The sequence below is a fragment of the Bubalus bubalis genome, chromosome X (assembly GCF_019923935.1).
Source record: "Bubalus bubalis isolate 160015118507 breed Murrah chromosome X, NDDB_SH_1, whole genome shotgun sequence".
Classification (NCBI taxonomy): Eukaryota; Metazoa; Chordata; class Mammalia; order Artiodactyla; family Bovidae; genus Bubalus; species Bubalus bubalis.
Genome location: NC_059181.1, coordinates 105,812,371 through 105,837,186, shown reverse-complemented (window position 1 = coordinate 105,837,186; position 24,816 = coordinate 105,812,371). Strand labels below are relative to the sequence as shown.

Genomic DNA, 24,816 nt, shown 5'->3' with positions numbered 1-24,816 from the left:
TGTAATTCTTTCCATAGAGAGTACTGATAATCAATATATTTTCCCAACATTGCCAGAGTGGTTCATTTGTCTGCTCTGGGTCTATCCATGTCCCTTGGTGCTCCTTTTTATGTATATATTTGCCTAGTTGTCCATGTTAGGGGAAAACTAATCAGGTATCATGAACAGGCTCAGAGGTTAATAGGGAAATGCTTTATAGGCCATACATTTTAGCATTCATACCCAACTGTCACACAAACATGGACATGTGCTTTAAGTAGTACACATAAAGCCAGCAGTGCTACACATCATGAGTAGCTATACTCTATGACAACTTTACTGGACAGTTTTTTCATCCTGAACACTGGGGTCAAAAGTATGATTAGAAACAAAAAAAAATGACTTTCCATTAAAAGTCTCTGTTACCAAAATCAGATCAATATTTCAGGAGAACTTTGTTTTCTTAAGAGAGAAATATTTCAGGAGAACTTTGTTTTCTTAAGAGAGAAAAACCAACTTCAGTCTTCCATCAGGTTACTGTTCATAAAATCCCTATAACTAATTAAATTTAGTCTAATCTCAATCCTGGTAATGTACACAATTCTGTGGTTTTTTTTTTTTCAAAATTCCTTTTTCACAAACCTTTGGTCACTTTCTAGATCCAAACAACTTTGTCCTGTATTTCCTCATCTAGAAACAAACAACTATAGGACAAAATTATTGTCATCATTTTTCCTCAACAAAGATACCTCCATTCTTTATATCTTTGTTGAGAGCACATATCCTACTTGCTTTACATACCAAAATGTTTTGCTTATCATTTTTACACATCACAATTTTAACCCTTGAAAATTTTAATAAAACCAAGAAACAAGTGATTGAAATGTTACACCAGCATTTTCTGATTGGCAAACTTAAGAACATATTTCATAACCTCAGAAAACACTTTTTTTTCATAGCATAATTTTTATTCAGTGGTACAATATGCCTGTTTAATAAATCAAAACATCTTAAGCTTCCCTCTTGGTCTTAGGAGAATACAAAAGTCGGTAATCAGTTTATAGATTATAGCCAGAATAGCGAAATTATACATTCAATTTTAAAGGCTTTTTTCCTTGTTTTCTTTGCACAATTAACCCAAGGCTGAAGATCCAGGCAAAGTGGACTGTGTTTGTCTTTTAAGGACATGATAAGCATCAACCTCAAACTTACTCCCAGGCATATTTTTGTTTTCCCAGGGTCTGAAAAAAGTGTTTTATCAAGTTAGCTTTCCCTAACTGCATATGCAAAAAGAATGGGTTTTTTGAATTTCAAGAGTTTCATCTTAACCAGTTTTCTCCAGAGTCTAAAGAATACTGTAGCCATACATTGTCCAAAAAAAAAATCATCTTTCTTTTTTTAGTCATAAATTCACAACTAAAATTTTTCTTATTGAATTGAACCTGAATTTCCCATTCTACATAAGACAGCAAGAGTACCAATCATACAAATGGAATACACACCCACACACCAAATGACAGATCTGTCATAAACCCTTTCTGAGGGTGTCTGGTACGAAGTCCCAAACCCAACACAAACAATCCTCAGTGGTAGTTAAATGTCAGAACCAATTGGCAAAGTACCAAAATGACATTCGGTGGTCATAAACTGTCCTCAACAGCAGTCAGATATCAGAACCAATTAGCAAGAATGCCCAAAAGCACTTCATGCTCACAAACAGTCCTCAATGGCAGACAGACATCAGAACCAATTAGCAAAAATGCCCAAATAGCAGTCAGAGTTCATAAACGATCCTCAACATCAGACACATGTCAGAACCAACTGGCAAGAATGCCCAAACAGTACCTCGTGTCCCAAACAGTTCTCAACATCAGACACACATCAGAACTAACTGGCAAGAATGCCCAAACAGCACTATTGCTCACAGTCCTCATAGCAGTCAGAATCAATTGGCCAGAATGCCCAAATAGCACTCACAAATGGGAAGGTTGCCCGTGTGCACACCGGTGGACTTACCTGGTCTTGGAGCTCATCATCTCATCCCAAGTGCAAGTTTCCATTCCACCAAGAAAAGCATAAGTTGGCAGTCAGTGCTGAGCAGGGTAGAAACAGGGAGGATCCTCAAATCAAATGGCTTTGGCAACTGCTAGGAATGTCCCCCAAATCCCCTACCTGGGGCTAGCTAGCCATGAGCAGCAGGCTTATACATTGTCATAGCTATAGCTCTCCCCTGGAAGACCCAGGAACGCCAGGTGCCATAAAAGTGCAGGAGACAGCCATAACCAGCCATAGCCAGCAGTGGCCAGCCATAGCCAGCAGTAGCCAGCCATAACCAGCCATAGCCAGCAGTAGCCAGCCATAACCAGCCATAGCCAGCAGTAGCCAGCCATAACCAACCATAGCCAGCAGTGGCCAGCCTTAACAAGCCATAGCCAGCAGTAGCCAGCCCCACTTTTGTCGCCAAATCTGTTACCAAAAGGTATGTGGGTGGGGTCCAGCTGCTCGTTGCTCAAAAGCCAGTAAACAGGCCAGGCTGGTGGAAAGGTGCTTTATTTCAGATGCCGGCAACTGGGTGGGGGAAGATGGCAGACATTTGTCCAAAGGCTGACTCCCCACCCCCCAACAAGCAGGGGTGAGAGCTTTATAGACAGAGTTGGAGCAGGGGGGTCTACATGCAGAAACAGCATAATCATCTCCAACAGTCATCTTCAGTTGGTCATCAGTGGTCTGACTAGCATCATCTTCACTGTTTTAGGTACAGTTAATATGCAGTTCTGGGGTGCACTTGTTCCTACTTCCTTGTAGTCAGTTCTCAGAATTGCAGCAGCTCAAGGCTTGGGTAAAGTCTGGTGATCATGTAGTTAACTTCTCCACCTGGTATTTTGGTATCTATAAGAGAGTGCACAGGATATGACTCAGAATGGTATCTATAGCATTTGAAAACTTGTCCAAAGGAAATAAAGGTCCTTGACTATGCTTAATAATTTACATGATTATTATTTAGTCTCCTTAGACTATTTTCATTTGTTTCAGCATTTCTCACTTCTCTGATTAAATTTATTCTTTGACTAAAGTTTTCCACAGGCAAAAGGCAGGTAGAGGACATGGTGGGGAGGGGCAAGGATCATAGAGTCCTGCTCCGTTTCAGAATGTAAACTTTAAAGCAAGAGTTCTGTAGAGATAAAGAGGAAATGTTATAATATAAAAGAGCCAATTCAATAGGCAGCCATACATTCTTAAGTTACTATGAACCTTATAATATGGAGAAGGAAATGGCAGCCCACTCCAGTGTTCTTGCCTGGAGAATCCCAGGGACGGGGGAGCCTGGTGGGCTACAGTCCATGGGGTGGCAAAGAGTCGGACACGACTGAGCAACTTCACTTCACTTATAATACAGCTTTAAAATACACCAAGTAAAACTTGACAGAATTAGAGAAATAGATAAATTTCCAGTTGTTTTTAGAGACAGCTGATTTAAAAAGCATTGATGGCCAGATATGCAGATGACACCACCCTTATGGCAGAAAGTGAGGAAGAACTAAAGAGCCTCTTGATGAAAGTGAAAGAAGAGAGTGAAAAAGTTCGCTTGAAGCTCAACATTCAGAAAACTAAGATCATGGCATCTGGTCCCATCACTTCATGGCAAATAGATGGGGAAACAGTGTCAGATTTATTTTGAGGGGCTCCAAAATCACTGCAGATGGTGACCGCAGCCTTGAAATTAAAAGATGCTTACTCCTTGGAAGGACAGTTATGACCAACCTAGATGGCATATTAAAAAGCAAAGACATTACTTTGCCAACAAAGGTTCACCTAGTAAAGACTATAGTTTTTCCAATAGTCATGTATGGATGTGAGAGTTGGACTATAAGGAAGAAATGAAGAACCCCAGGGTTAGTAGAAGGAAAGAAATCTTAAAAATTAGGGCAGAAATAAATGCAAAAGAAACAAAAGAGACCATAGCAAAAATCAACAAAGCCAAAAGCTGGTTCTTTGAGAGGATAAATAAAATTGACAAACCATTAGCCAGACTCATCAAGAAACAAAGGGAGAAAAATCAAATCAATAAAATTAGAAATGAAAATGGACAGATCACAACAGGCAACACAGAAATACAAAGGATCCTAAGAGACTACTATCAGCAATTATATGCCAATAAAATGGACAACTTGGAAGAAATTGAAAAATTCTTAGAAAAGTACAACTTTCCAAAATTGAACCAGGATGAAATAGAAAATCTTAACAGACCCATCACAAGCACAGAAATTGAAACTGTAATCAGAAATCTTCCAGCAAACAAAAGCCCAAGTCCAGACGGCTTCACAGCTGAATTCTACCAAAAATTTAGAGAAGAGCTAACACCTATCCTACTCAAACTCTTCCAGAAAATTGCAGAGGAAGGTAAACTTCCAAACTCAATCTATGAGGCCACCATCACCCTAATACCAAAGCCTGAAAAAGATGCCACAAAACAAGAAAACTACAGGCCAATATCACTGATGAACATAGATGCAAAGATCCTTAACAAAATTCTAGCAATCAGAACCCAACAACACATTAAAAAGATCATACATCATGACCAAATGGGCTTTATCCCAGGGATGCAAGAATTCTTCAATATCCACAAATCAATCAATGTAATACACCATATTAACAAATTGAAAAATAAAAGCCATATGATTATCTCAATAGATGCAGAGAAAGCCTTTGACAAAATTCAACATCCATTTATGATAAAAACCCTCCAGAAAGAAGGAATAGAAGGAACATATCTCAACATAATAAAAGCTATATATGACAAACCCACAGCATACATTATCCTCAATGGTGAAAAATTGAAAGCATTTCCCCTAAAGTCAGGAACAAGACAAGGGTGCCCACTCTCACCACTACTATTCAACATAGTTTTGGAAGTTTTGGCCACAGCAATTAGAGAAGAAAAAAGAAATAAAAGGAATCCAGATTGGAAAAGAAGAAGTAAAACTCTCACTGTTTGCAGATGACATGATTCTCTACATAGAAAACCCTAAAGACTCCACCAGAAAAGTACTAGAGCTAATCAATGAATATAGTAAAGTTGCAGGATATAAAATCAACACACAGAAATCCCTTGCATTCCTATACACTAATAATGAGAAAATAGAAAGAGAAATTAAGGAAACAATTCCATTCACCATTGCAACAAAAAGAATAAAATACTTAGGAATACATCTACCTAAAGAAACTAAAGACGTATATATAGAAAACTATAAAACACTGGTGAAAGAAATCAAAGAGGACACTAATAGATGGAGAAATATACCATGTTCATGGATCAGAAGAATCAATATAGTGAAAATGAGTATACTACCCAAAGCAACCTATAGATGCAATGCAATCCCTATCAAGCTACCAACGGTATTTTTCACAGAGCTAGAACAAATAATTTCACAGTTTGTGTGGAAATACAAAAAACCTCGAATAGCCAAAGCAATCTTGAGAAAGAAGAATGGAACTGGAGGAAGCAGCCTGCCTGACTTCAGGCTCTACTACAAAGCCACAATCAAGACAGTATGGTACTGGCACAAAGACAGAAATATAGATCAACAGAACAAAATAGAAAGCCCAGGGATAAATCCATGCACCTATGGACACCTTATCTTTGACAAAGGACGCAAGAATATACAACAGAGAAAAGACAACCTCTTTAAAAAGTGGTGCTGGGAAAACTGGTCAACCACTTGTAAAAGAATGAAACTAGAATACTTTCTAACACCATACACAAAAATAAACTCAAAATGGATTAAAGATCTAAACGTAAGACCAGAAACTATAAAACTCCTAGAGGAGAACATAGGCAAAACACTCTCCGACATAAATCACAGCAGGATCCTCTGTGACCCACCTCCCAGAATATTGGAAATAAAAGCAAAAATAAACAAATGGGACCTAATTAAAATTAAAAGCTTCTGCACAACAAAGGAAACAAAATAAGCAAGGTGAAAAGACAGCCTTCAGAATGGGAGAAAATAATAGCAAATGAAGCAACTGACAAAGAACTAATCTCAAAAATATACAAGAAACTCCTGCAGCTCAATTCCAGAAAAATAAACGGCCCAATCAAAAAATGGGCCAAAGAACTAAACAGACATTTCTCCAAAGAAGACATACAGATGGCTAACAAACACATGTAAAGATGCTCAACGTCACTCATTATCAGAGAAATGCAAATCAAAACCACAATGATTTACCATTTCATGCCAGTCAGAATGGCTGCTATCCAAAAGTCTACAAGCAATAAATGCTGGAGAGGGTGTGGAGAAAAGGGAACCCTCTTACACTGTTGGTGGGAATGCAAACTAGTACAGCCACTGTGGAGAACAGTGTGGAGATTCCTTAAAAAAACTGGACATAGAAGTGCCATATGACCCAGCAATCCCACTGTACCCCAATGTTCATTGCAGCACTGTTTATAACAGCCAGGACATGGAAGCAACCTAGATGTCCATCAGAAGATGAATGGGTAAGAAAGCTGTGGTACATATACACAATGGAGTATTACTCAGCCATTAAAAAGAATACATTTGAATCAGTTCTAATGAGGTGGGTGAAACTGGAGCCGATTATACAGAGTGAAGTAAGCCAGAAAGAAAAACACCAATACAGTATACTAACACATATATATGGAATTTAGAAAGATGGTAACGATAACCCTGTATGCAAGACAGCAAAAGAGACACAGATGTATAGAACAGTCTTTTGGACTCTGTGAGAGAGGGCGAGGGTGGGATGATTTGGGAGAATGGCATTGAAACATGTATAATATCATATGCGAAATGAATCACCAGACCAGGCTTGATACATGATACAGGATGCTTGGGGCTGGTGCACTGGGATGACCTGGAGGGATGGTATGGGGAGGGAGGTGGGAGAGGGGTTCAGAATGGGGAACTTGAGTACAATGGCAGATTCATGTTCATGTATGGCAAAACCAGTACAATATTGTAAAGTAATTAGCCTCCAATTAAAATAAATAAATTTATATTTAAAAAACAGGAAAAAAAAAAACAAAATAAAAGAAATGAAGCAAAACAGAAATAAATCTCTTAACAAGTATAATAATAAATATGCAAAATAAATAATGTTATAAACATCAAAAAAAAAATAAATAAACCTGAGTACCAAAGAATTGATGCTTTTGAACTGTGGTGTTGGAAAAGACACTTGAAAGTCCCTTGGACTGCAAGGAGATCCACCCAGTCCATCCTAAAGGAAATCATTCCTGAATATTCATTGGAAGGACTGATGTTGAAGCTGAAACTCCAATACTTTGGCCACCTGATGTGAAGAACTGACTCATTTGAAAAGACCCTGATGCTGGGAAAGATTGAGGGCAGGAGGAGAAGGGGACAACAGAGGGTGAGATGGTTGGATTGGATCACCGACTCAATGGACATGAGTTTGAGTAAACTCCAGGAGTTGGTGATGGACAGGGAGGCCTGGCGTGCTGCAGCCCATGGGGTCACAAAGAGCCGAACACGACTGAGCAACTGAACTTAACTGATGTCCAAACCATCAATAAAGAACTTGACTCTTAAACAACAGCAGTTTGAACTAAAAGGGTCAACTTAAACGAGTGTACTTTTCAGTAGTAAATACTACAGTACTATACAGTCTGAGGTTGCTTGCATCCTTAGATACCAAGGAACCAAGGATAGAGAGGGGTAACTATAAATTATACTCAGATTAATCCCTTTGTTGGTCAAGGATCAATTGTAGAAGATTTGAACATAATTAACAAAGCACACCCAGGGACTTCCCTGGTGGTCCAGTGGTTGACAATCCACCTGTCAATGCAGGGGACATAGGTTCTACCCCAGTCTGGGACAATTCCACATGCCTTGGGGCAACTAAGCCCATGCACCACAACTACTGAGCCCATGCTCTAGAACCCACGCTCCACAACAAGAGAAGCCACTGCAATGAAAAGCCCACACACTGCAACTAGAGAGTAGCCTCCGCTCTCCAAAACTAAAGAAAGCACATAAGCGGCAGTGAAGACCCAGGGCAGCCAAAAATAAATAAAGTAAAAAAAAAATCACACCCAGCAAGTGCAGCATTAATATTTTTTTCAAGTTCACATGGAGTATTTAATAAAGTAGATCATATGCTGTGCCACAAAACAAGAAATTTTAATTCATTACAAATATATATAAGGTGTCATTTATGTAAAATAGAAATAAATTACATTATCTTGAGAAAGAGTATCTACAAAAATGTACACCAGGCATCATATTTAATGCTGATCCATTGAAAGCTTTCCTTTAGTTATCAGGAACAAATCACCACTTTTCATTATCATCACTTCTATTCAATACTGTACTGAACACTCAAGCAGTTAAAACATTGGAGTACCGGGGAAGTCCCTAGCCAAGACCCTCTTGAACAAAAGGAACAAGATAGGAAGAATTGCTATATAACACATTGAGACTTATTTTAAAGCTATGGTAATGTAAGAGCTGGACCATAAAGAAAACTGAGAACTGAAGAATTGATGCTTTTGAACTATGGTGTTGGAGAAAACTCTTGAGAGTCCCTTGGAACGCACAGAGATCAAATCAGTCAATCCTAAAGGAAATCACTCCTGAATATTCATTGGAAGGACTGATGCTGAAGCTGAATATACAATACTCTGGCCACCTGATGTGAAGAACCGAGTCACTGGAAAAGACCCTGATGCTGGGAAAGACTGAAGGCAGGAGGATAAGGGGATGACAGAGGATGAGATGGTTGGATGGCATCACTGACTGGATGGACATGAGTTTGAGCAAGCTCCAGGAGTTGGCAATGGACAGGGAAGCCTGGTGTGCTGCAGTCCAAGGGGTCATGAAGAGTCAGACACAACTGAGCAACTGAACTGAACTTAGAGTAATAATTGGCATAGGAGTAAACAAATAAGTCAGTGAAACAGAACAGGAAATGCAAAACTAGATTCACACATATATAGGCATTTGACTTATGAAAAAGGTGTCACAGAAGTGCAGTTTTCAATAAATGTTTTGGAAATATTTGATATCCATATGGAAAAACATTAAATTGGATCCCTAATTCATACCATGCTCAAAAACCCACTCACTGTAGGTTCCAAGTCTAAATATAAATGTAAAACCATAAACCTCTTAGAAAGAAAAAATAAGAGAATATCTCAACAATGTCAGGGTAAGAAAAGAAAGAATTGATATCAAGATACAAAAATAATTAACTATGAAAATTTTAAATAAATTTCACTACATTAAAATTACCAACTTATGCTCATCAAGAGATAACAAAAAGGGAATGGAAAATTAACCGCAGAAGGAAAGACGTTTGCAGCACAAAAGACCATCAAAGACTTACATCAAGAATATATAGAGTACTCCTTTGAATCAATAAGAAAAAAAATCAGATTTCTCAATAGAAAAAATGGCAAAATATAGGGGAAAAAACAAGCTTGTCAGGTCCATGAATCAAGGCAAATTGGAAGTGGTCAAACAGGAGATGGCAAGAGTGAACGTCAACATTCTAGGAATCAGTGAACTAAAATGGACTGGAATGGGTGAATTTAACTCAGATGGCCATTATATCTACTACTGTGGGCAGGAATCCCTCAGAAGAAATGGAGTAGCCATTATGGTCAACAAAAGAGTCCGAAATGCAGTACTTGGATGCAATCTCACAAACGACAGAATGGTCTCTGTTCGTTTCCAAGGCAAAGCATTCAATATCACGGTAATCCAAGCCTATGCCTGTTGGGGCATAGTAATGCTGAAAAAGCTGAAGTTGAATGGTTCTATGAAGACCTACAAGACCTTTTAGAACTAACACCCAAAAAAGATATCCTTTTCATTACAGGGGATGGAATGCAAAAGTAGGAATTCATCATCGGTTCTATCAAATGTACCTCATTTCTACTCACCTTTTCCTCTGTTTTTTTTTTTTTTTCACCAGGTCTCAGAATGGAGGAGTCCCTCAGTTCAAAAAGGTGGTATTCGAGGAATTTACTGATGGCTCCTTTACTCAGGCCGTATACCGTGGACAACTAAATGAACACCTGGGACTCTTGGGACCATATATAAGAGCAGAAGTGGAAGACAATATCATGGTAAGTTGAGGAAAACAGGATTACAAAAAAATTGATCCATATTTTTTTTTAAATTTCTGATTATAAAAATACTCTTTTCACACTTTCAAAAAGTTTTAAAGTTTCTATACTTTTAGGAGATAAGAAAATTGAAAAATAACCTCATAATTATCATTTTTCTGTATGTTCTTATGTTTTTCCTATGTATTCTCTTTATGTATTCAAAATTATACAATTCATCATTCTACTTCTTTTTAAAATAAATGTTATAAACATTCCTTATGTTATTAAAAACACTACATATGTTTTTCAACTGAAATAATATTAGTTCATTATATGATTTTATGGTTTATTTAACTGTTTTTCTTTGAACAACCTTTTAGATAGTTTCTCTTTTTTTCCCACTGTTTAAGTAATAATGTTATCACAACTCTTCCCAGGATAAAATTCCAGAAGTGCAATGTTCAGGAACATTTTAAGACTTTCTCTAACAAATTATCTGTTAATGTTCTTTGCATAGTTGAATTTTTTGGAGCGAATGCTTTTCTTGTTAATTTGTATTACCATATGTATTATAGATCATTGATATATTAATGATCATTGGTCATTTTAGTGAATAATATTTTTCCAAGTTTATTTTCTTTTAATTTTATATATGTTGTGTCTGACTCTTTATGACTCCGTGGACTTCAGCCTGCCAGGCTCCTCTGTCCATGGGATTCTCCAGACAAGAATACTGGAGTGGGTTGCCATGCCCTCCTCTAGGGGATCTTCCTAACCAAAGGATCAAACCCACATCTCCTACATTGCAGGCAGATTCTTTACTGTCTGAGCCACCAGGGAAGCCCAATTTTATATATAGTGATTTTTAAAATAAAATATGTTTGAAGTTTTAAGTAGTAACCCATAAATCTTTCCTTTATGACACTTTGATAGCTTTTATGTTTATAAAAATCCTTCCCTATACAGAGATTTATTTTCTTAAAATCACCTATACTTTCTTCAACTTTCTTTTACAGTTTAATTTCTTAACATCTAACTTTTTAATCCAATAATAATTCCTGTAGACTAGAATTTGCTTTGGCGCTGTATGAGCCAAAGATCAAGGTAGTTTTATTTTTTTTTCTAGAAACAGTCATCCATTGTCCCAACTGATTGTTTACAGGAAGGATATAGAAGGATCTAAAATTACAGGATTGTGAGTGAATTTATTCTGACTTGAATTTTACTTTTCATACGTCCCATGAAAATGTATAACTTTTTAATTTGAAAAAAAAAGTCTTGTATAAAGAGGATATGTAATCATTCTGGCATTTGTCATGAAGAACTTTAAGAGCATCAGTTCCTGGGGTTATGGTCCCTTAAAACCCCTGTGGTCATATATTATCTTTTACTTTAGATTTTCTTTTAAGGATTTAGCAATTTTCTCCTTTGTAACTGTGAGTTCATGTCTTAAAGACTGTGGAAATGAAAAATGTCTCAGTTTCTTTCACAGATCTTTAGGTTTGGGTTCTAATAACATACCGATTCCTCCAGGTATTGAAAACCTGGATAACACCCCCTAAATAGGCATTGTTATTAGGGATGTAAGAACTTTACAAGATCCTAAAACATAATACTTGCCTTTTTCTCTCTTGCTTTGCAGGTAACTTTCAAAAACCAGGCCTCTCGTCCCTACTCCTTCTATTCTAGCCTTATTTCTTATAACGGAGATCAGAGACAAGGAGCAGAACCTCGAAAAAAGTTTGTCAAGCCTAATGAAACCCAAAGCTACTTTTGGAAAGTGCAGCACCATATGGCACCCACCAAAGATGAGTTTGACTGCAAAGCCTGGGCTTACTTTTCTGACGTTGATCTGGTAAGCAGGGTTCCTTTGTGCTGGCCCTTTCCTGCTTTGATAGAAAGGGTCTCGGAACTTCCCTGGCAGTCTCATGGTTAAGACTCTGTGCCTCCACTGCAGGGGACACAGGTTCAATCCCTGGTCAGGAACTGAGATCCCACATGCCCTGAGATGCAGCCAAAAACTAAAGTGTTTAAAAAAAACAAAAGAAAAAGTCTTTGTGTCAGCTGCTAAGAAGTGTGGTATTTATCCCCAGCATAATGGGAAGTTTTCAGTAGAGGAGGTGTTAGCATATTTATGGAGAAGGCAATGGCACACCACTCCAGTACTCTTGCCTGGAAAATCCCATGGATGGAAGAGCCTGGTAGGCTGCCGTCCATGGGGTCGCTACGAGTCGGACACGACTGAGCGACTTCACTTTCACTTTTCACTTTCATGCATTGGAGAAGGAAGTGGCAACCCACTCCAGTATTCTTGCCTGGAAAATCCTAGGGATGGGGGAGCTTGGTGGGCTGCCATCTATGGGGTTGCACAGAGTCGGACACGACTGAAGCGACTTAGCAGCAGCAGCAGCAACATATTTATGTTTTAGACATATCACCCAGGAATCTACTAAAGAGGAAGAATTGTCCTGTGGAAAGCTGCGGAATGGGGTGGAGCGTCATAAAAGCTGATGAGAAATCCCCTCTGGTTCCTGAGTGAGAGAACATTCGCTCCTAGAACTAGTGTCTTTCCTTTCAGGAAAAAGATGTGCACTCAGGCTTGATTGGCCCCATTCTGATCTGCCGCATGGACACGCTGAGTGCTGCTCATGGGAGACAAGTAACAATACAGGAATTTGCTCTGTTTTTCACCATTTTTGATGAAACCAAGAGCTGGTACTTTGCCGAAAACATGGCAAGGAACTGCGGGGCGCCCTGCCATGTCCAGCCAGAGGACCCTACTTTTCAAGAAAAGTATCGCTTCCATGGTAATACAGTCCACACCCAAATCTCATTCGCCGTGAAGTGAGCCTGGAGCCTGAGGCTGGGATGTTGTATGATTTGAGAGTATATGGATGAGAGTGCAATCTTCCTAGGAATCCATCCTCTTGGCTGGAATGGAGGGAAAGACCCTGGCACAATAGACGGTAACAGCTTTCTCTGTGTTCTTTCTCCAGCAATCAATGGCTACGTGATGGATACACTCCCTGGCTTAGTCATGGCTCAGCATCAAAGGATTAGGTGGTATCTGCTCAGCATGGGCAGCAATGAAAATATCCATTCCATCCATTTCAGTGGCCATGTGTTCACTGTGCGAAAAACGGAGGAGTATAAAATGGCGGTCTACAATCTCTACCCAGGTACAAACCAGTTTGCGCTCTGTCTTCAACTTCCTGTGCTTGCTGAGGAGCTCCTTTCAAGGTCTAGGCCCTGGGGATATGTCCCTTGAACAAAGCAGAGAGATCATAAAGAATGTAGCAAACGAACATGATCATTTAAGATACAGATAATGTGCTGTAAAGGAAACAGAGCAGAATCCATGGACAATGGATGTCCCAGCACTTTCCTAGGAAAAGAGGATTTTTCTCCCAACTCGAATCCCACAGGGCACCAATAATGATTGGTTCCAATCACTAATTGGAATCACCAATTAGTGATTCCCAAAGAGTGATTGGTTTATGTATGAAGACCAAATTTTGATTAAACACTGCTCCCACTGTTGATCAAAACAGAATATCATCTTAATTCTTGAATGTTCCTTTAAAACAGGTTCTGAACTTCCCTGATGATCAGTGGCTAGGTCTCGGTGCTTCTACCGCAAGGAGCACAGTTTTGATCACTGATCAGGGAACTAAGATCCCCTATACCTCACAGTGCAGGCAAAACAGAAGGAAGAAAAAAAATAGGTTTAATAGTGGAAGTAAACTTCTGTTTCTGTGTAAAAATTCTGATAAGCCCAGTGACTTTTCTTGCTGACTCTTGAGTAATGAACAGGCCTGCAGTCACTTCACATCACAAAGAAAATTCAAGTCAGACATCATAACGTCAACTTCAATACATTAATCAAAGAAAAAATTTCCCCTTTTTTCTTGGCTGTGCCACACGGCATGTGGGATCTTAATTCCTTGACCAGGGATGGAACCTCCGCCCCATGAAATGGAAGCATGGAGTCGTAACCAGTGTACTGCCGGGGAAATTCCATTCTTCATCAAAATTCTGAATTTCCTTTTATAAGGTTTTATTCTAGATTTTCTGCAAGAGGCACCTCCTTCTGGGTTTCATGACAAGTGCTCTGCTTTGGCATTCAGTGGGCCCTTTCGCTCTGAAATCATGCATTTCATTCTTAAGCTTTAGGGGATTTTTCTCCTTATCATTTCTCTGATTCCCGCCCCCCACCTTTGTTTTCTTTCCTTGCAGAACTTTCATTAGAAAAGTCTTGGACTTCTTCATCTTCTATGACTCAGTTTCCCTCATTTCATTCTATTTGCTTGCCTTTTTGCATTATGTCCTTAGGTTTCTCTTCCAGATCACTAATTTGGCCTTTAGCTTCGGAACTTGATTTTAACTTCAATGTCTCCTTCTTATGCTTATTATGCTTCCCCCTCCACCCCTGGCTGGTTTCTGCTTTGAACCATAGCTTGGAGGGGGGAGAGATAAGGGATAGCACCACTGTCTGCACCTGGCAGATATTTAAAGTGAAAGTGAAAAGCCAAAGTGCAAGTCGTTCAGTCGTGTCTGACTCTTTGCAACCCCATGGACTACAGTCCATGGGATTCTCCAGGCCATAATACTGGAGTGGGTAGCCTTTCCATTCTCCAGGGGATCTTCCCAACCTGGGGATCAAACCCAGGTCTCCTGCATTGCAGGCGGATTCTTTCGCAGCTGAGCCATCAGGGAAGCCCAAGAAGACTGGAGTGGGTAGCCTAACCCTTCTCCAGCAGATCTTCCTGACCCAGGAATCAAACCAGGGTCTCCTGCATTGCAGGCGGATTCTTTACCGAGCTCTCAGGGAAGCAAGGCAGATATTTAAAGAGGACTTTTTCTCTGGTGGGGTACTTTCAGGGGCTCTGCAGAAACTCCTTTGGGGGACCCTCTTACATGAAATCCTCTTGACTTGGTTGGTTCCACTTTTATTCTAGACGGTCACTTATCACTCAGCCTTCAGCCCCTCAGCATTCACCTCTAGCTTCTTGTTCCTGGGGTTACTTTACTCATTGAGGCAGGGAGCCCACATCTTGTCAATGAGAAATCCACCTCTGGCTCTGCTAAGCCTTGAGAGTGCAGGCCAGTCCTAACGCAGTAGCTTTCTCCCGTCTCCACCCCTGAAGCATCCGGGTACTCTTACTCTCCCTTTCCCCAGGGTCAGAACTTCACCACCAGTGTCTCCAGCTGCAGAGGTTACATCACAGGCACTTTAGGTCAAAGAGTGGTGCAACTGACTTGGCTAGATCTCCTCTGATGTTCTGCATAATCTGATGTGTCTTATGCCCGTTTTGGTGAAAGGAAGTCACTTTTCTGCCTTCTGGTTTTGCTAAGGTGTCTTTGAGACGGTGGAAATGCTACCATCCAAGGTTGGGACTTGGCGGATAGAATGTCTTATTGGCGAGCACCTACAAGCTGGGATGAGCACTCTCTTCCTGGTGTACAGCAAGGGTGAGTGGCACTGGGCACTCAACTGCTTTCCACCTCCCTCGAAGGGTAGCCTTTGCCAAGAACTGCATACAAGCTCACAGTCATTACCAAATCTAAAATGAATATTGTAGGCAGAAATCAGAATCCTCAGAGGAGGGTGTATCTGCTTGAAGCTTTGAACACTTTAACACTGAAGTCCCAAGAGCTCCAGGAGCAAATATTGAAGCTTAATTTTGGTCCCTTTATGAAGTGTAACTCTCAAATATCATCTGGAAGAAGTTGAGTTTTAATCCTCAACAAGAAGAGAACCACGGGTCTACTTATGTATGGACCCTAGTTTTCAGTTCAGTTTAGTTGCTCAGTCATGTCTGACTCTTTGCGACCCCATGGACCAAAGCATGCCAGGCCTCCCTGTCCATCACCAACTCCCGGAGTTTACTCAAACTCATGTCCATTGAGTTGGTGATGCCATCCAACCATGTCATCCTCTGTCATCCCTTCTCCTCCTGCCTTCAATTTTTCCCAGCATTAGGGTCTTTTCCAATGAGCCAGTTCTTCCCATCAGGTGGCCAAAGTATTGGAGTTTCAGCTTCAACATCAGTCCTTCCAATGAACACCCAGGACTGATCTCCTTTAGGATGGACTGGGTGGACCTCCTTGCAGTCCAAGGGACTCTCAAGTGTCTTCTCCAACACCACAGTTCAAAAGCATCAATTCTTTGGTGCTCAGCTTTCTTTATAGTCCAACTCTCACATCCATACATGACTACTGGAAAAACCATAGCCTTGACTAGATAGACCTTTGTTGGCAAAGTAATGTCTTTGCTTTACTCAGCTGCAAAATCTGAGTAGTTCTAGCACCTTCCTGTTGGAACTAGTTAAATGAGATAGTACAATAAAAAATCTTGCATCCAATTCTCGCCATGTAGTAAACACTAAAAAATATGAGCATTTCTTGGTGTTCTCATTGACCTGCATTTGTGAAGCTCTATTTCTGCACTTCTAACAATTGTGCTCCCCTGGTTTGATTTCAGAGTGTCAAATTCCACTGGGAATGGCTTCTGGACGCATTAGAGATTTTCAGATTACAGCTTCAGGACAATATGGTAAACAGTATTCCTTTCTCTCAAAGCACTGAGCTGATTATATGTTTTTTTATTTCTGTTGGAAAAATTCAGATAAACAATCCATCTTCATGCTTCTGTAAATTCTACTCCATAGGTGCCTCTCAATCTATTTTCTCTTCTCACCCAAGTAATGCCTCTGCCTCTTTAAATGTCCTGCCTGCCTTCCACGTGGCTTCCCTTCAATCCATTCTCTTTGCTGTAGCAAGAAGCTGCATTTTTCTCAAACTGTAGCCCACAGGTCACATCCAGTCCATCACCTGATTTTGTATGGCCTTCAAGCTAAGAATTATTTTTCTATTCTTAAATGATTGGGGAAAAAACAAAAGAAGAATATTTCATGACATGTGAAAATTATATGAAATTCTAATTCCAGTGTTCATAAAGAAGCCACACTTATTCATTTACAATTATCTGTGGGCACCTTCACTATGTGTGTGTGTGTGTGTCTGTGTGTGTTAGTTGCTCAGTTATGTCCGACTTTCTGCAACCCCATGGCCTGTAGCCTGCCAGGCTCCTCTGTCTATGGGATTCTTCAGGCAAGAATACTGGAGTGGATTGCCATTCCCTTCTCCAGAGAATCTTCCCCACCCAGGGATTGAACCCTGGTCTCCTGCATTGCAAGCAGATTCTTTACCATTTGAGCTACAGGGAAGTCTCTGTAGCTTTCACTCTACAACAGCATTTAAATGTCACAACACCAGATGATAAAGGCTAAATTATTTACAGAAAAAAAGTTTGCCAAACTCCATTTTAGAGGGGAAAAAAAGCATTTGAAAAAGATGTTTGAGAGATATATACCAAAATAGTACTATTTTTCTTTGGATGGATGATGTTTTATACTTCTTTTATTTTTTTTAACTTATGTTTTCTTTTTATTTCTAATTTTTCTCCAGTGAACATGGATTATGTAATAGAGAAATAATACTAATTGATGGTGCTGGTGACACGTTAGTATTAGCTAACTAGAGGTACAAACAATCAACAAACTTACTAAATTTTAGAAAATAAAATAGACAAGAAGGACAAGCCAAACACTTCAGTAGTCATTGATACTACTCTGCTTTATACCTTTGTCTTCACAGCTAAGATTAACCTTTCTCAAGAGAGTAATTTTATTCCCACGTGTACAGGACCAACCCAGCTGAATCTAATCTCTCTTCCCTTTCTCGAGCAAAGGACAGTGGGCCCCAAAGCTGGCCAGACTTCATTATTCTGGATCAATCAACGCCTGGAGCACCAAGGATCCCTCTCCTTGGATCAAGGTTAGAAAATGCATTGCATTCCATCACATCACACATTCCTTTGGCAAGCTCAATGCCTTGTAGACCTCCTTCCTGCCTAAGTCATTTTCATCAAACCCCAAGTAATAGACAAGGAAAGAACTGAAGAACAGAGTGGCTTATGATTTGTACCAAAAGAGTCAAGACTGAAAGACTCAGGAATAGAATTGAGTGCTCTGTGTTTTGTATTTTAATTATTTTTGCTGCACTGGGTCTTCATCGCACAGTTTTTTTCTCTAATTGTGGCAAGCGGGAGCTGCTCTCTAGTTGTGTGCATGCTTCTCACTGTGGTGGCTTCTCTTGTGGCAGAGCACCAGCTTCAGTAGTTTTGGTTCCCAGGCTCTAAAGCACAAGCTCAGTAGTTGTGGCTCATGGGCTTAGCTGTCCCCAGGCACGTGGGATCTTCCAGGACCAGGGATCAAACACATGTTCCCTGCGCTGGCAGGCAGACTCTACCACTGTGCCAGCAGGGAAGTCCTACACTGTGTTTTTAATCTTTCTACTGGGATTAGAATCTCTGAATATTTTTCTATAACATCAAATTTACCACCTCCAAAGACCGCGTATTCTTTTTTTTAGATGTCTTCAATTGCCTAGGTATCCTTGAGTCCTCCAATTCCTTCATGTTAACACAAAAACAAATGGCTTGATCCCTGGTCCCACAAGGCAAGAAAATGTGGCTTCTTCCTTTTCTAAAACCAAAGCTGTCTTCTTCACAAATTCTACACCACAGAGTAGTAAGAAAAGCCTGCTAAAGTTAGGCCAAATCTGGTCAACCAACTTGGAGTCATTACTGAAAGTGTCCTTACATTAACTCAATTTTTTTTTTCAATGACTCAGTCTTTCATCTTTTTTCCCTTCCCCATGTCCTCTGGAGTAGCGCTGGCCAACAGAAATATCATGTGAACCATAAATGCTAAGTACATGTGTAATTTTCCATTTTCTAGTAGCTGCATTAAAATAGGAACATGTTAAATTCATTTTAATAATACATCGTCTCAGGAATTCCCTGGTGATCCAGTAGTTAGGACTGAGTGCTTTCACTGCCGGGGGCCTGAGTTCAATCCCTGGTCAATGAATTAAAATCCTGCAGACCATGTGGCTCTACCAAAAAAAAATCATAATACATTTTCTTTAATCCAGCATATCCAAAAATATTATCATGTCAACATGTGAGCAGTCAGGACTAATGTTCAAACATGCCTCCTTCCTTGCACACCCTTCTCCTTCTCCGTGTAAGTTCCATGAGGGCAGGGCTTTTTTTTATTGTTCACAACTCTGTTGCTAGTACCCAGAAAAGTGCTTGTGCTCAGTCACTCAGTCGTATCCAACACTTTGTGACCTTGTGGACTGTAGCCTGACAGATTCCTCTGTCCACGGAATTATCCAGGCAAGAATACTGGAGTGGGTTGCCATTTCCTTCTCCAAGAAGAGTGCTTGGCACATAACAAATGCTAAAAATATATTCTTTGATGAATGAATCAATGAATGATGTATAGATAGAGCTTAGTCAACTGAGAAAGATCGTCATTAAGTACAAGAGTCCAGACCAGTCCTAGCTGAGTGTGCCAGGCATCTGGGAGAAATTAGGGTACCAACTGATGTCAAAATTCCTGTAATGCTTGTATGACTCATGCCCCCTTCTTTCAGACCCAACCATTCCTTACTACTAAGGATCAATATTCCATCAGATCCCTGTTAGGTGCCAGGGCTAGAGAGAATGTAAAACCTAACATATTACGTGTTTAGTATGCACCAGCAGTGAACTCAGCACATTGCATGTATTAACTCTGTAATCCTTCTGGTAACATTTTGAGATAAATACCATTATTAAATCCACTGTACAGAGCAAGAAATTGAGACACAAAGAGGTTAGGTGACTCAGACAGGCTTATTGCCTTCAGGATCTCAGTCTAACGAGGAAAGCAAAAAGCAAAGAAAAGTTCACAATGCGGTGCAATAATTTACTATAGTGAAATTATATACAAAGTGGACTGGAAGCAGAAAAGAAGCCACCCGAAAGTTCTCTGGATGAGTTAGGAAAGGCTAATCAGGAGAAAGAGTTTCTGCACTAACACTTGCAGGAGGGACAGTAATTTAGCACTGATAGTGATGGTGGGAGGGGGGTAGTCTGGGGACAGAGAAGGCAAATGGCTTTGTCCAGTCAGAGGTTGGTGTGTCAGGGAGGCACCTTCTATGGGGTCCAGGTGTGCAGCACTAAGGATGTATATAGAGAAAAGTGGGGCTCAATGATTCCAAAGTGATTTCCTTTGTCAGGGCGTGGCCTGGGAACTCAGTGAACACACTTCCCGTCATTGATTCCACAGCTTCCCACACATCTACATTTCCACACTGGTCTCTGTTGCACTTGCACCTCCAAGAGAATATTGGGCTTCTCTCTATTGAGGTAGATTCTTCTTAAGCAGAGAAATCATTTCAGAATATGGCACATACCTCCATGTAAAATCAAGTGTTGCTTTCATCGGTAGGTGGATCTGTTGGCGCCGATGATTATTCACAGCATCCTGACTCAGGGTGCCCGGCAGAAGTTCTCCAGCCTGTACATCTCTCAGTTTATCATCATGTACAGCCTCGATGGACAGCGGTGGCAGGGTTATCGGGGGAACTCCACTGGGACCTTAATGGTATGTAATTAGTCCTTTTCAAGAGAATGCTTGAATCTTTTGAGGAGCTTTTGACAGATTTCAGATATGGAACAAACACTCACAGTTTCTAGAAACTTCAGTTCAGTCACTCAGTTGTGTCTGATTCTTTGTGACCCCATGAACTGCAGCACACCAGGCCTCCCTGTCCATCACCAACTCCCAGAGTTTACCCAAACTCGTGTCCATTGAGTCAGTGATGCCATCCAACCATCTCATCCTCTGTTGTCCCTTTCTCTTCCTGCCTTCAATCTTTCCCAGCATCAGGGTCTTTTCAAATGAGCCAGCTCTTCACATCAGGTGGCCAAAGTATTGGAGTTTCGGCTTCAACATCTTGGCCCCCACAAAAAGCATTTTCCACTCATGGGCAATAGAGTGATGATGGACCTATGGACAAAAAAGGTAGTATGAAATATCTCTTATGTAGCCCCAGGAAACAGACACTACAAATGGAATTCTAGGATTATGTTGCTAATATATTCAAGGAAGACAGGTATAATTCCTTACTTGGCGAGAAGATTGGATGTTGAATAACCCATGACATGTGGTGGCATCACAATTTCTCAGATTGTCATTGGTGATACAATAGGATGAGTTTCAGATAAGGAAGGAAGACATTGGGAAGTTAGTAGCATTTGGTTGCTATGGCAACCAGTTTAGCATCATCTGACAGTAGAGTGACCTGTATTTTTTTCATGTCTGGGTTTCCCAGGTAGCTCAGTGGTAAAGAACCCGCCTGCAATGCAGGAGACATGGGAAACTCGGGTTCAATCCCTGGGTGGGAAGATCCCCTGGAGAAGAAAATGACAACCCACTCCAGTATTCTTGCCCGGGAAATCCCATGGACAGAGGAGCCTGGCAGGCTCTAGTTCACAGGGTTGCAGAGTTGGACACAATTGAGTATGCATCTTCTTTTTCAGCATACATAGGGGGGAAAAGAAATTAAATGTTATGAATATATACAAAGAACATCCATGAACATATATATAGATAGATAGATAGATAGATAGATTCTTGATGGAATCATGGAGTTCTGGAGGAGTCGTCCATGTCCTGGGGTTATAGGCAGATACTTGGACCAAGGAGCAGATACCAAACCTAGGAGCAAAGCATGTGAATCACAGAGTTTCAGTCACAATTAAATGGTCAGCCCTGATATGGTTGTTATGCTAAGGTAATGGCACTGGTGGAAACGGGTGGAACTCTGAGACCTGGGGTGGGTACATTTAGGCAGACATGCATGAGGCTGTGAACTGCAAACCTCTAAATTGCCCTAAACCTTCTCTGCTGAAGGAGGTGACCTTTCCCCAGTCTCTGAAGCAGTCATCCCTGCTGTGCACACAAGTCTTTCAGTTGCTCCACCTGGAATAGTTGCCTTCCAACCCAGTGGCTAGTCTCCTTAGGCCACTAAGTGGCCACTAACAAAAGCCAGATGAGTCATGGAAAAGTGACAGATCATCACAAATTTAGTTAGGTGGTGATAAAAAAAAATCACAACTCTAAGTGTGGTATCTCCTCTGGAGCAAATTAACACAGCACCAGGCACCTGATATGGAACCACAGACCTGAAGGGTGCTTTCTTCTTCATTGACACGGACAACGAAAGTCAGAATAGATTTGCATTTACGAAGTGGGAACAAGAGTATGAACTTTATGGTTGATGCCTCAAAGCGATGCCAGTTCCTTTGTTCCTTATCATAATATAGACCCTGAAAGTGAAATGAAAGTGAAAGTCACTCAGTCCTGTCCGACTCTTTGCAACCCCATGGTCGCATGAAATTCTCTAGGCCAGAATACTGGAGTGGGTAGCCACTGAAGTGGATCCCCTTCTCCAGGGGATCTTCCCAACCCAGGGATTGAACCCAGGTCTCCTGCATTGCAGGCAGATTCTTTACCAACTGAGCCACAAAGGAAGCCCAATATAGACCCTAGGGACCCCAAATATATTGACATCCCACAGAACACCATACTGCTCCATTACATGGAAGACATTATGATGACTTCCATGTCAGACTCTTGTGACCCCATGGACTGTAGCCCACCAGGTTCCTCTGTCCATGGAATTCTCCAGGTAAGAATATTGGAGTGGGTTGCCATTTCCTTCTCCAGGGGATTGTGCTAACAGGCCCTGGTAAACAGAAAATAATAATCACTCTAAATGTTTTTGTGATTAATATATGTTTAATCAGAGATATATACACAGACACATAAATATGTATATATTGTATTGTCAACTAAAAGAAAAATGCACAATGTTAAAGTTGTGAGTTAAATTTTATTCAGGGTCTTACTGAGGACTATAGTCTGGGAGACAAGTCTCTCACATAGCTCTGGGAGCTGCTCCGAAGAGGTGAGGGGAAGCTAGTTTACATGTTTTGCTGTTAAGGCATACATGTAGTCAGACATACATCTTGGTGAAATATTACTGCTACTCACAAAGAACAGATGTTTCAAGTTCATGGTTATACTGTTTTTCTATGTATGGGAAGATGCAAAAAGCAGGGTTCATTACAATTCTTCTTGAAATGCATATTAACTACTTAAGGACCTGTCTGTCCAAAGCACAGAGTATCCTGTTATCATCTTGAGTTTCCTGAAACACACAGTGTTTAAGTTCTGAAACACACAGTGCCTCATCCTGTTATCCTGTTAATCTCTTCCTCTAAACACCCAGTACCCTATCACCAGCTGCAGCAGATCAGTCTTTGTAGACTTGGGTGGTGAGCAAAATGCTCTTTGTTCTTTTGCCTGAAGTTTGATAGATATGTATACAGATAAATTATCTTTATTATAAATGAGTATTTCTTGCTTCTGACTTTAATGGGAATGGATCCCATATTTCAGTTTGATATAATGTTCACTGTTAGTTTCAAATATTTTTTATCACATTTTAAAAGTTTCTTGCTCCTACTTTATTTGGAAAGGCTGTAGAAACTTATCAAGTGCTTTTTCAGCATCTTGGATATGATCACGTTTATTCTCTTTGCTGTAAATTATACTCTCATTCAATGGTGGGCTGGCGAATGTTTAACAACCAGCTCTGGGGCAAAATGGAGGACAGTCAGGGGAAGGGCCTTTATTTGTAACATTTGCGGATTTCCATGATGTAAATATTTCCCATCATACCTGATTTCAAGCTGCTGATGCAAGGTCACTGAATGCAGACTTGGGAGCAGCCAGCCACAATTGCGTCTCACAAGCTAGTCCTAGCTGGCTCCAGTACAACTCAGTGCTGCATTCCTGGGAAAACCTTCCTTAGTCATAGTATATTAGTCACTGAATGTTTAGTTGGATCAGAAAAACTGAAATATCTCCATCTCCTCTACCAAACAAGTTTCTGGACTGGTGGTCTAGTCTAATGGCAATAGAGATGTCTCTACAGTTCACACTAACCAGAACTCTGTCATCCCAGAGCATGCCTGATTAATTTACACATTTCAGTCTTAGTCATCTTCCTCCAGTATAATGGTTCTCAAATGTTTAAAAGTCTTTGTACCATCCACATGCTCAGTCCCTCAGTCATTTGCAGCCGCAAGGACTATAGCCTGCCAGGCTCCTCTGTCCATTTTATTTTGTAGGCAAGAATACTGGAGTGGGTAGCCATTTCCTTCTCCAGGGGATATTCCCCACCCAGGGATCAAACCCGAGTCTTCTGCATCTCCTGCATTGGCAGGCAGATTCTTTACCACTGTGCCACCTGGAAACCCCAGGAAACCAGGTGTAAACCACCTGGGCAACCATTCACATGCAAAATATTTTTTCATAAGCAACGTCTCATCACAGAAGTCCCTCATAAAGGGAGTAAAAGAACCCAACACCTTTTAAAGATCATTGCTTCACTGGCCACTATTTTAAATATTTCATAATGTTTTGAATGTGAATTTTGAACTGCCAGTGATGCAGATCTTTCCCTCTGGTTTTCAAGTTTAAAAGAACACTAATCCTGTCCTTTTAAAATATTTATCTTTGGTTGTGTTAGAAATCAGTGTTAATGTTGACACCAGGTGATGATATATAGCAAGAAAATTCTGTCAAAATAACTGATGTGGCCTTAGCCCAGCTCTCTGTACTACAAAGTGACTAAGGAAGACACATAAATGAGCCAATGGCAAACAGAAAACAGCCTTTAGTGTTTTCTAAAGTTAGGCTTGAATATGCAAATCCAGGCTCTGTGGTAATTCCTCACCTCACCCCCTCAAAGCAAGCTTTTAAGGG

At 40.4% G+C, this 24,816-nt stretch overlaps 1 protein-coding gene across 4 annotated transcripts in view; it reads left to right on the top strand.

Annotated features, from left to right (window-relative positions):
* Positions 1-24,816, top strand: part of F8 (coagulation factor VIII) — a 146,788-nt gene that overhangs the window by 103,634 nt on the left and 18,338 nt on the right. For all 4 annotated transcript variants that reach the window (XM_025276850.3, XM_025276848.3, XM_006060854.4 and 1 more), the window contains 8 exons: positions 9,946-10,099; positions 11,724-11,936; positions 12,660-12,888; positions 13,078-13,260; positions 15,437-15,553; positions 16,566-16,637; positions 17,835-17,920; positions 20,428-20,583. In XM_025276850.3, coding sequence (XP_025132635.2) covers positions 9,946-10,099; positions 11,724-11,936; positions 12,660-12,888; positions 13,078-13,260; positions 15,437-15,553; positions 16,566-16,637; positions 17,835-17,920; positions 20,428-20,583 — 1,210 coding nt within the window. The remainder of the gene's footprint in view (positions 1-9,945; positions 10,100-11,723; positions 11,937-12,659; positions 12,889-13,077; positions 13,261-15,436; positions 15,554-16,565; positions 16,638-17,834; positions 17,921-20,427; positions 20,584-24,816) is intronic.